We start from the raw sequence: 12,699 nt of genomic DNA, 5'->3' as shown, positions 1-12,699 counted from the left end.
CGGAGCCACCACACGCATGCCGAGGAGATTGCCTGGACCGATGTCCATAGAAGAACATGTGTAAGTCGCAGTTGAAGTTTTACAGATTCAGGACCCTTCCCAGATGACCCTGAGGAAACTCGTTGGAACCAGGAAGGTTGAAGAGCAGCCCCACCTGTGGATACCCAGACATGCCAGATACCTACACCTGGGAGCCCAGATGCATAGGTGTCAAAGGATGCAGGAACCGGCCTGTGAAGTCAGTGGGGAACCCTGGCTGTCCAGCTCCTACTGTGAGCCGATGACCAGTTCAGGGGATCCCAGGCATGGATTCTGTATGAGGTGTACCTGTGGAGAGAGGAGGCAGAGTCCAAGCCACCCGGAGATGCCCAGGAGGTGCAGAGCACGATGCCAACTCCTCTTGGGGGTACTTCACTGTTAAACAGAGGACTTGAAGATGCAGTTGTGGAGTCCAGGCAAAGCTGTTGGAGCACAGGAGCTGTCCATGAGCTGTCCCACACCGGTAGACTCATTGCAGGAGGGGTCAATGGACCACCATCAAGGCTTAGCAAACGTAACAGACATGTTGCAGCGGAAATTGCAGAATTGCAGACCAGCAAGTTCTAAGGGACTCACCAACAACAGGTAAGTCGGAGCTGGCCCTCAGCAAGCAGGAGAGCCAGCAGAAATTGATGGAGACCTCACATGAACCCTCTGGCAGCAGGCATAGAGAGTCGCAGTGAAACCTCAGCAGCACACCAAAGATGGGAGTCCCACGTCACTGGAGATGTAGTGAGGATGACTCTTTTGTAGCTGTTTGAAGCTTGAGGTGGGGTCAGGGACGCTACTCTAGTGGTTTGACCAGTCAGATCCTCCCAGGTCCTCTGCTTAGCCTGCTTTCAAGATGGCAGAATCAAGCTGCCACCTGGTAGAGCTCTGGGCACTTCCCTGGGGGAGTTGCTGGACAGGAGGGAGGTCACTTACCCTGTCCTTTTGTGTAGTTTCGTGCCAAAGTGGGAGCCAAGGTTATTGAGGTACCCAGGGCATCGGTACTCCAGGGGTCTTCCATGGGCTGTAACCTATATTATGCTACCCATGGGAGTCTGTGCAAACTGTGTCTTCATAGTTGTGTTGCAGTGTGCATGAAACAGTGCTTGGACCTTTCACTTTGGATATAAAGTTTCCCTTCTATCTTGGTCACTGCACTTTTAACCTAGAAGTCACCCCTAAGGTAGGCCCTTCAGTCCAAGGGCAGGGTACATGGTTCTAAGTGAGTGAGTTCCCCTGTATGAGCAGAGGTACCCCTACAAACCCCATACTCCATTCTCTGGGCTTTGTAAGTGTGAGACAGGCAATAAGATATGTAGTGGACACTGGCAATGATGTGATGCCCAACTGCATAATGGGTGCCCCGAATGTGGTCATGTTTAGTATCAAACGTGTTGGAGTCATGCAACTACACCTATTCCAGTGTTAGTTGCATGATACCATGTACTGGGGGGCTCCTTTGAGGACCCCCCTAATACCTACCTGTGTAGCCTTGCATGGCCTGACTGCCCGCCCACGCTGCTGCCCACCCGAGACAGTATTCTACCGCTCTGCTGATGAGCTTAACTCTGGCAGGGAAGGTGAACGTAGGATTTCCTCAAAGGAGAGGACTGCATTGAAGGGCACATTTAGTGCCCTCCTTGCATAAACCAATTTGGCCTGGCTCAGGGTCCCTTGGCTCCCGCTCTGAAGCAAAGCTACACAAAGTACAGGGGAGTGTCCACCCCCCTGTCCAGGTCCTCCGTAGGTAGGTGCCAAGAGCTAATCCAGGTGGCCACTTGAGTCTGCCATGTTGAAGTTTGGCTCTTGGGAGCACCTGACAGGCCAGGTGAGTTGCGTTCCTGACCCCCTCAGGGGGGTCACCACAAAAGAGGTCCTTCCCCTTTTTAGGGTTACTTTAGGGACTCCCCTGAGGATAGGTCCTTAGATTCATCCCAACAACAACTTCAAGATCTGACTGCCTGCAATCTGAAGACTGTTCAAAGACTCTTCTGATGCTGCACACTCGACCTTTGCTGTTCTTCGCACCAGGAGCCAAGACAAGATTGCTTTCAGTGGGAAGATTCCTGCTGCATCTTTGTCCCTGTGGTTCTTCAACTGCAACACCATGGCAGTGCGTCCTCCGTGTCACCAAGTACTCAGCCTGCATCCATCCCAAGCCAGATGGAATCTCTATTGAAGTGAAGGAGTCACTTTCCTGCATCCACAAGCACCCCTACGACAACAACCAATTTTCTAATCTGGCTTTCCCATGGATATCGCCCGGCTCTGCAACACAGCTGGTGGTTTGTTGATTCTCCAGAGGCCTAACCAGTCTTCCCTGCAACAGGGGTGACTGTAATCCAGCTCCAGATGATGTGAACCGCCTCCCTGTGCTGCGTTTGTTTGCCTTTGCATAGGCTCGTTGGCTCTCTTCACGAAAGCTATTCAAGCTCAAAGAAGCCACAGCCTCGCACTGCTCCAAGAACGACGTCCTGCCTGCATCCTCCGCCTTCATCTCCTGTGTGCCTCCGAGGCTTCCCTGTGACTCCCTGTGCCTACTGCCAGACTGTACTTGAGGGGGCACTACCACAGATTCCTGCTGGCTCTCCTGCATGCTGATGGCCGGCCCTGACTTCCCCTTGCTGGGTTAGTCTCACAGACCTTGCTGGTCTGCAACTTAGCATCTTCACCTGGCATTTTTGTTAGCGTTTGTCATGGTTTGTTGGTGGTCCTGCGGGCCACTGACCTTTCTGCACTCGTTGACTGGCATGAGACAGCTCGCGGAGGCTCCTGTGCTCCTGGATCGTCGCCTAGGCTCCACAGCTGCGGCTTAATCATCACTGTGCTACAGTAAAAACCCAAGATAAGGGCTAGTATTGTGCTTCTGTGCTTTCTGGTCACCTCCGAGTGATTTGGACTGTGTCCCCTCTGCTTTCAGGTTCTTCTAGTCTGGATTCCACGGTCTGGTACCACTGGCCTGGTACACTAGATGCTGTAGCTGCTGATCTTTCATGAACCTTCACTGGCATCTATGGGTGGTTCCGACACCACTTCATCCCTATGCATGTGGGCTCCCTGGTGTTGGTATCCTGTTTCCTGTGGTATCCTGGGGTGGGGTTGCTCTCCAACCTTCCCTGACCCAAGTGGTTTCTTCTCCGTCCTTTGAGAAGTGTCCTAGAACTGTAAAAATTCAACCATGACTTACCCTGTGTTATTCTATGCACGTTTGACCCGGTGCAATCACTCTGCACCCGGGTGCCTTGGGGTCCCTGGTCATTTACCTTAGGTTGTTCAGTGTGTCCCCTGGGGTCTTCCATCCTTGTGTGCCAGTCTTATTTTGGTGCTTACCTTACATTTAGCTATTTTAGTATTTTGTTTGGCACCTGGTTGGGCCCTATGTACTTTCTTATGCTATTTACCTATCTCTAAAGTGTTTGTTGTTTTTAATTGATATCTCCAGGTAGGTCATATACCAAGTTAGTGTCTATTGTGTGTTAATAAATGCTAAGTATTGTTATACTCACCTGTTGTGTTTTTTTCGTCTTTGAAAAGCTTACTGAATGATTATAGTGGTAAATGTACTTGCTCTACACCCTCCTGAATAAGCCGTAGCTGGTTTCCACAGCTACCCCTTGAGAGCTCTGGTTTTCAGGGACCTAAACACTATCACTAAGGGTTGCCTGGACACGGTGCACAGTACCTCACCATAGGTGAACACTATATACTGAATCTGATAGAGACTACTAGCCTCCGATTCCTTAACGTAGAATTATCCCCAGGCGTGAGACTAGACCCGGAAAACTTTCTTGCCCAGCATCTCTGCGCGCCATTGGGGGGGGGGTGTGGGGGGGGAGGGGGGGGGCACCACGCAAATCCGCCCGACGTCCTCCGAGGGCATGACGCCAGCGAGGTCACATAAGCCCCACCCCGGAGCACAGACATCAGTGTTGTTCTTTTCCGCGTCCATCGCGGACCCGGATCGTGTTCCTGGCCTGTTTCAGGCCTCTTTTTTCCCGCGTTTGAGCACTTTTCTTGGCAACAGTGTGCAAATGTCTTCGGGCTTCAAGATGTGCTCGTTTTGCGCGCGCCAGATGTCTGCAACGGATCCTCTCTCCATCTGCATGTGGTGTTTGGGGGAGCATCACGACTCCACGGACTGTGAGACGTTTCAGCAAATGAAACAAAAGTCCAGGCGGGAGCGCCGTATGAAACTCCTTTCGGCACCAGGTCGGTGTCGTCGCCGGATCTGGACGTAAGGGCAACTGTAAGCAGTGTCCTGAAGTTACAAGAAGAAACCTCTGCCTGAAGAGAAGGAACTGCGAAAGCTGCAGGAGGAATACTTTCCCTGAACTGGGGATTGGCCTGCAGTGGTTGCCTTACTGCTGAAGGAGAGGAGAAAGCCTTAGACTTCATTTTCAACTTGTGAAGTCCTGGTGCGCCAGGCATCTGACCAAAGGGTCCGTCCCTAGGTTGGGGAGCTAGGTTCAGGTATTTGCCTGTCCTGGATGGCAGGGCGACTGTAGCCAGTGTCCTGGCCGGTTTGTCTTCTAGGGGTACCACTCCAGTTGGGAGGGTGCAGAACTCTGGAAGGGGGTGCAGAGGGAGGGAGACCTCGCCTCTAACCCCTGTGCATCCGGTGTATTTGGATCCCAGGTGGTAGACCAGTTGAGGGAGAGAGGTCCTAAACTGGTGGGAGAGTTGTGTTCTGGAGGGTGCTTCTCCTGGGAGAGTGCGCAAACCCAGACGTAGAGGTAGGGTGGGGCATTCTTGCCCGTGACCTCTGGTCAGCCTGAGGGTGCGGTCCCTAGGTTGAAGGATCAGTGGTGGTTTGGAACTACACTGAGAAAGGGAGTGGAGAATGGCTATTGTATGCCAGGTGTTACCAACCCCCCACTCTGTGGATGGGCCGTGGACAACTAAGGAGTACCGGTGGGGTAGCCTAGTTGGGCCTGAATTTTTTTTTTAATGTATGTGCTTGTCTTGTGGAACAACGTGGCGTAGAACCGGAGGGTGTCCCTGCAGTGCGGGCCCGCGCCTGTGTTCTATCGCTCAAAGCAGCGAAGTCCATCACAGTGGTGATTGGTCTACCCTGCGTTTTGGCTGGAAGGGGGTTGTGTTGGACTTGGCCCTGCTGGCAGGTTCACCCCTGAACTTTTTGCCTTTTAATGTTACATCATTATAGTGATTTCTGGTCTTTGCGCACTTTAGCACTGTGGCGCAGTGTAAAGTGCGTGCGCTCTCTGAGTGCGTGTGTGAGATTGGCCTGCCCTCCCATAGGAATGCATGGGGGATATGTGTGTCCATGGTAGTTCCTGATTTGTGGTGAGTGCAGGCTCGAGTTTGGTATGTGCGGACTCGTGTGATTAACTGCTGCGCGATGATGTGCGCGGATTTATGGTGTCTAGTGTGGAAGTGCCACTTCTAGAAATTGGCATGTCTGTGCAGTTAATGTGAATTGACTGCCTGGCTTGTGATTGGCTGGAGCTGGCTGGTGTGCCTGGCTCCAGAAGTCAGGATGGGTCTGCCCTGGTGGTGAATGGAGAGATCTGCATGTTGTTGGCAGAGAGGAGTGCACCTGGGACCTGAATAGGGCTGGGCCTTCCCTACACAATGCTGGCTCCGCCCCCTGTGGTGCGACTGATGTCCCTAGGCTGTCCTGTGTATGGGGAGAGGGACTGAGCACAATAGAGTGCTTCAGAACCAGCTGCGTCTGGTTTTCCCCCACCCTGCACCCTAGAGACAAAGGAAATGTGTGTATAAAAAAAGGCTGTGACCTCATGTAAAATGTTCTTATTTTCCTGACTTGAATCTACATGGGGCGTGCTGCTGCTGGGGCCCAGGGGAAAGTTTGCCTCCCTGGGCCCTGCCCAGCCCCTGGATTGCTGGAGGACTTCTGCCTGGAGCCCCTGTTGCCTGGTCTGGGATGACTGGAGGGGCTGTTCTTTGCCCTAGGACTATCTTTGCTCCAGCTGCTCTTTTGTAACCGAGTGTCTCTATCCTTAGCGCCTGGGAGGGCTTTTACCTTAAATTACTTCTTCTCTTGAGGGAGCCTACCCCTCATTGCTGCATTTGCTAATAGCAGCGCGGGTGCCCACCCCGCTTATTTTCGATGTTTTCAAGCAGGTGCCTACCCTGCATTTTGCCCGTGTTTGTAGTACTCGTATATTCTAAATTCGCAGGAGCACACCCCGCTCTGTGCCCCATATTCGGTGGGTGCCTACCCCTCATTTGTGTATTTATATCCCCTTATTTTTACTCTTAGCAGGTGCCCACCCCACGACTTTGCTGAAATTACCGCCACGGCCCGCCAGGTTGCGGGCGGGGCCACCGGGCGGAAGAGACGTTGCCGCGTGCTGACGCGGGGCTCCCATGCGAAGGGGAGAGCCCCGCAGTTGCGGCCGGCCGAGGAGAGTCCCAGGTCCCGAGAAGGGGGGGACGGGGGAAGCAGCACGGGCTCTCGTCTTGCGGAGGGGGCGCGAGGCACATTGCTGGTGCCTGCCCCTCCGTGCAGACCGCATGGAGTCCTGGCCGGTAGAGGAGTGGAGCCTCCCCCAGCAGCCCGGTGAGTCAGGGCTGGGTCGGGGACGTGGGGGCATTTCTGTTACTGCTCCCCGTGAGAGCAGATGGAGTTTTGAGGCGCCGGTGCGAGGCACTGCGTCAGAGCGGCCCCGGGTGTCAGTGGGCCACTCCAACGATTAGAGGGGTCCGTGTTCTTGCCCCTGAGGGCCCACCTATTTTGAGGGCCTAGACGGTCTCCCCGAGAGGCACAGTTATTCCAGAGCCTAGAAGGGCTCTCTGAGATGCACATTATTTGTTCCAGAGCCTGAGGGCTCCAACGTTTGGAGCCTTAGTCATTTCTAGAGCCTAGAGGGCTCCAACCTTTTGGGGGCACAGTTGTTTAAGAGCCTAGAGGGCTCCCATGGGTGCAATCTGTATTTCTAGAGCCTAGAAGGCTCCCACGTGGCGCAGTTTTGCTCCTAAGGGCCAGTGAGGGCCCATGCCACAGGTTACAGATCCCAGCTGCCCAGCAAGTAGTGGGCAGCTGCACCGTTTAGGTTTTCCTTTCTAGGGACATGTCTTTGAACTCAGGAGTGAGTCGCACTCCTTCACCCCTACTTTGGCCTTCCCCAGCTGCGCAGCACTTAGTGCAAGCTGCAGCGTTTAGGCCCTGTTCTTGTCCTCAGCGGCCCAGCAAGTATTGGGCAGCTACAACGTTTAGGTTTTGGCGCAGTGGCCCATCCTGGATCTTAATGTGATTCATGTACTACTTTTTGGGTGTTAGGAAATGTACTGTGTGTAGTATGTTTTTTCATCCTGTGTCTTTATACCTCTCGATATGATGTATGCATAGGAGGTTGTTTTACCTGTTTAGGTATGTTAGGGAGATTGTACTTCCCTGTGTGATTTACGCCCCTAGGGTAAGGTTTTACTTAGGCTCTAATGTAGTTAGACTGATGGAATACTGTGTATGATGGATTTCATGGCACTGACTGTTGCAAGTGCAGTGATTATCAGTGTTTACTGACTGTACCTTCTATGACCTATTTGTATGTTTTTAGTTCACCTTTACCAAGTTCACTTTGTGATGATCCTGACAGTGGTCCAGGTGGCCCTGTCAGATGTACATAATCCCTTTTAAATATTGCCCGTGCCAGTTGGCACAATGTATCTGGTGTGATTACTATCTGATGTGTTTGGATAATACAAAGGCTATTTTTTTATATAACCTTGCGTGGAGTTCCTTTTGTGGGGGGCCTGGAATGTTGTTGCTGGTGGGTGCGTGCGCAAATGCTTTACACATTGCCTCCGGGATGAACCTGACTGCTCGTGCCAAGCTACCAAGGGGGTGAGCAGGGGTTATTTTGGCGTGTGACTCCCTCGCCCTGACTAGAGTGGTGGTTTCTGCCTGGCTTTGGCGCAAACCTTAGCCAACCAGAAATCCCAATTTCTAACACATTTCTATGCATCATCACCCCATACGAAGCATGCAGCACTACTGCAGTACCAGCTGGGTGATGCTCAGCACTTGAATGTGCCTCAGATGCTGCTGTAATGCAGAGATCCTTTCTGCAGTTGCTGCAGCCAACTTTCTCTTGCCAACGCTGCTCTTTTTTCACTTGTCCAACTGCTTGATTGAATACAATCGCTTCCGAGTCTCTGGAGGGCTGGTTTGCATTTCTCATTGATAGTGTCAGGAGATACATTTCTTGCCTGTCTTTGGTGTGTCTTGCTAACATGGGCTGACATCTGAAATAGCACTATGCCATTACTCTCACTGACTGACTCTCCAAACCCTGAATAGATGTTCTGTGTTTGATCCGAAATATGACTGCCATTTCACAGAAGTCAATGGCTGAAAGGGAGCAGAACCAAAGTCTCTCTATGTATTACTTTCAAATGTTAGACAGATAAATCTGACTTTTGGACGTATCTAAAAGAGTTCAAATATCACTTACTTACTGTCTGTTAGGCCTATTGGCATGTAGAGCAGCAACAAAAGACTTCCACTTCTGTCTGTCTTCGGCAGGTTTCTATATGGTTCCTCAGCTATGGTTCAGGGTCTTGATTTGTGTTTCCACAGTTTGCCTTCAGTTGTTCTTAGGCCATTCTCTGTGGCTTCTAGGGTCCAGGGGAGAGCTGTTCTTGTGATGGAGTTGTGTTCTCTTCTGATGGTGTGTCCTATGCACCTTCATCTTTTTCTTAAACTGATGTCCATGCTCTCCTAGTTGCATCTAGTGAGGCATTCCTGGTTGGAGATGGTTTGCAGCAGGCTGAGTTTGGTGATGCCCATACTTTACTCCTTGTCCATAAATTATCTTCTCTGGATCATTTACATCTGCACAGTTAAATAGAATCAAACATATTGTATTGTATTATATAGTTAAACCAGCAGATGGAGTAACACATATGGGTGTATTACATGTTGTTTAAATGGTCTGAAAACGCTACTCAAAGTCAGAAATACTATACACTGAGTCTATAAAACTCACGAAGATGGTGAATTATTGTTACAAATATTTAACTTTTAATTTTGCATCTATAGCAATTATTTTTTTAACTGTTTTTGCCTGGCTGTGGAAGTGAATGTCATAGTAACTATTGATATATGTTTGACAATGTAACTACATAGTCACCCATTGCCTGTGCGCGAAATTGCTTAGATCTAGATTAACACTTCATAACCAGATAAGTGTCTCACTTTAATTTTGTCAGCATGTGATGGAAACTCAAAAAGAGTGATAAACCAAATGCCTTTTTTCATGATTCTTTATAGGGACAGGGTGGCCTGTGTCTGGCAGACTGTCCGGGACCATCTCTACCGGATTTGTGCCCATGCTACAGAGTTTTGCTTTTTAGTGGATCGTGCAGTTGTTGGGCTACTGCGACTGGCAATCCGCTTACTGCGGCGAGAGGAGATTAGTTCACAGGTAAACTGTTGAATGTTGTTTTGAATATTAATTGTTGTTTTGCATATTAACAATCCGATGCTTCAGACAAGGTTCCTTACTAACACCAAGCCAGTTAAGCTGCCGAAATCTTATTACCTGTGTAAAACCACAGACAAGAGGTCTGACTGTAAAATATTTCCTTTAGTTCACATTGTTTAATTAATTATCAGGATATTTATCTTTTATTAACAAATAAAAAAGTGCTGGTTTAAAAATAAAAAAATAAAAAGCTTTCACAATGACATTGCCAGATCATTAATCTGCCTACCTGACATCGTCCACTATGTGTTAAAATAACGATGCAAACACAAAGCCCTGTTAGCAAAAATTGATACTGTCCCAACACTGCACTTTATTTTCCATCTTCATATATTTATTGTTAAACTTACTCTAGAAAGTAATTTTGATTAAAAAAAACAAAACATTTTCGGATGGATGTTTTGAATTTCTTTACAATGTGCTTAGCTTTCAAAATTTGAGTTAGAATACCACACATTATTGCATAAAACACATTTTAAATACAAGGATATTATCCTCAAGAAAAACACATTTCTCAAAAGATTCACAGCCATATCTGCAGTCTCAGACAAACAAGGAATATTTAACGGATAATGTAAAATTCCCTTGCTATCGTAAAGAAAAGTTTTCATTCTTTTAAGGACAGGAAGACTAGGATTAGGCTGCTCTTGTTCATTAATTTTGCACCAGCAGCCGTTAAAAAAAATATGCCATATAACAGTAAACTACAACTCCCATGATTCAAAAGGAAAATAACAAAGCAACAGTTCATCTAGTCTTCCGGCAGCCAGTCCTCCAAGATCCTTCAGCAATACTCTATCCTCCTGCGAAAAAGGCAAAAGAGCTTTACAAGGAGGTTGTTACACCGTGATACATTTACATTGCGGTTATTACAACGCAAGTTGTGACAACGACTATGCACTAAGCGATTCTACAGGCCGTTCCCGAGAACGCTCCCGGGACAGGAGCCGTCGCTCCTCGGGCTCCAAGTTTTTGTCCTCGGATTCTGGTAAGCGACACCATAAAAAGAAGTGGAAGAAGCATGTTCGCTCTCCGACGTCCCCTCGTCGCTCGTCAGAGGCAGACGAGGGGTACAGGGGCTCCGCCCCTGCGGCTTCCCTGGAGCCAGGGAGTCCCGCTGCCTACCCGCTATACCCGGGTCCGTCGGCGACTCCCGAACAGATGTAAGAGTTTCATGCTGCCATGGACCTCCTTTTCAGGCCTCGGGCTCCCGCCGGCGCGCTTTCGGGCCCAGCGGACCCGTGTCCAGATCATACTGGCCCAGCGGCTCCGGCGCTACAGGATCCTGCGCCGCAACCTATATGGCCCAGAAACTGGTCAACAAGAATTGGCGAATATTGACATCAGGGAACCTCACATGGCCCAAACCTAGATTCGCTAACCGTCGAACACAAAACCTTAAGGATATACTTGTCCACACTCGTCTAAAGAAACAATTAATTAGTGGACACTTAAGGAACACTGAGATGGCTATTGTAACAGGACACTACCCTTGCGGGACTTGTCTCGCATGCAACTTAACAACCACAACTAAAACACAAAAATTTGACAGAAACATTACTTTGGACCCAGAGACAACATACAAACTGCAACTCGACACACGTAATATATATGATCACATGTCCCTGTGGAAAACAATACATAGGAATGACGTGCAGAAAAATAAAGAATTGGGGAACACAAGAGCAACATCAGGCTGAAGAAAAATAACACGAAACTCTGCACCCATTTTGTTGAGACAGGCCATAAAGCAGAAGATCTAAAATGGACAGTAATCGAGATGTTAAAAGATAAAACAGGGAATGCTGAGAAAATCTTGTATGAGAAAGAACAAAGATGGGTAAATAGACTCAGAACTCACCAATGTGGACTTAATGACAATGTCCCTTGGCACCAATTTGCATAAGAGAATACATACATTTGACCCAACACCTGTACTAATACATTACATACTATATCAAGAATACATTTCGATTAGTATGTATTTTTTACTTTTATTTGGATCTTTCAAAAGAACCTTGGTTTAGTTACAATTGTGTTATTACACCCTCTAAAAATATAATCACGTCATTCCTAACTGAATAAAAACATCACCAACTAGTGTCCGTTTTCTATGCCCAATATCTCTCCCAAACAGCGCTTTTTGTCCGTTTTCTATTACCACTGATATCGGATAATAGAAAAACTAGACACTGACGGCGCTTCCGTGTCCGGGGGCAGCGCCAGCACCAGATGCGGAACACGCCTTCCACTGCGGGTGAGGAGAGTCATGCGACAGACGCGAGACCCCACGAAACCATTGATTGTCTCTAAGAGGGAAACCGAGAACCAAATAACGGTAACATTTTGTAACCCCCTTTCTTGCAGCCTGGGACTCAAAAGTCCAAATCCCCCTTGGACACAAATAACGGCTACAAACAAGGTAATGTCTCTATACGTTACTCTGTAAGAGTCATGAACACAGCGCCATTAATTTATCGTCTCTGTGTTATAGAGAGTGTCAGTACAACATAATCGTTGTTCAAGTTGCACGTAAAATGTGAGATACGATGAACCTCCTCAGTATTTCAATTCTTACTTAAAAAAATAAACATAATTCTGTAAACGTGTGATCAAACACCGTCAACGTTTAGTGCCCTTAATATTAATAAAAATGTGCCCCTTTGTCGTCTTGATTAGATTCCACACTGATTCGCCGAATAGTCTCCCTGAAAATGCTTAAATTGTGAACAAGATTTCACGGGCCAATATAGCCCATACTGATTAAATGAAAATCTGAAAAACGGTTAAAACATACATGCAGAGGTACACCAGAAAGATAACAACAATTGTCATAAGGTGATTTTGTGATTTCCATTTCAGGTACACTGAACCTTGAATTAAAACTACTGTGGGTACAATTATAACCCCTGTCATACTGCACAAAAGTTGTGAGTATAATTTTAAACTGTTTGTCCTGACGAATGCTCCATAGACCCGGCTGGGCGATAAGGAGCAGAAACATGTTGACTGTATGTTTTAAGTGATATACGAGGATCCAGTTGCTTGATCTAATAGTATACCCAAGTGTAATTTTTAATAACAAATCACATCCGTCGAGAAATACAATAGTTGCTTGGGTGTAGGTTTGTTTTTTAGTTTTTCAGGATTAACCTTCCTGTGTGGTGGTACCCAAATATATCTCTGGACACTGCTACGCTAC

At 48.2% G+C, this 12,699-nt stretch overlaps 1 protein-coding gene across 4 annotated transcripts in view; it reads left to right on the top strand.

The window, feature by feature from the left end:
• The window catches only part of GBF1 (golgi brefeldin A resistant guanine nucleotide exchange factor 1), a 2,365,494-nt gene that overhangs the window by 1,650,753 nt on the left and 702,042 nt on the right, over positions 1–12,699 (top strand). For all 4 annotated transcript variants that reach the window (XM_078643218.1, XM_078643217.1, XM_078643220.1 and 1 more), the window contains exon 29: positions 9,284–9,437. In XM_078643218.1, coding sequence (XP_078499344.1) covers positions 9,284–9,437 — 154 coding nt within the window. The remainder of the gene's footprint in view (positions 1–9,283; positions 9,438–12,699) is intronic.

The sequence above is a fragment of the Lissotriton helveticus genome, chromosome 5_1, assembly GCF_964261635.1.
Source record: "Lissotriton helveticus chromosome 5_1, aLisHel1.1, whole genome shotgun sequence".
NCBI lineage: Eukaryota > Metazoa > Chordata > Amphibia > Caudata > Salamandridae > Lissotriton > Lissotriton helveticus.
The sequence above is the reverse complement of the archived record's forward strand: the minus strand, read 5'-3'. Positions and strand labels throughout refer to the sequence as shown.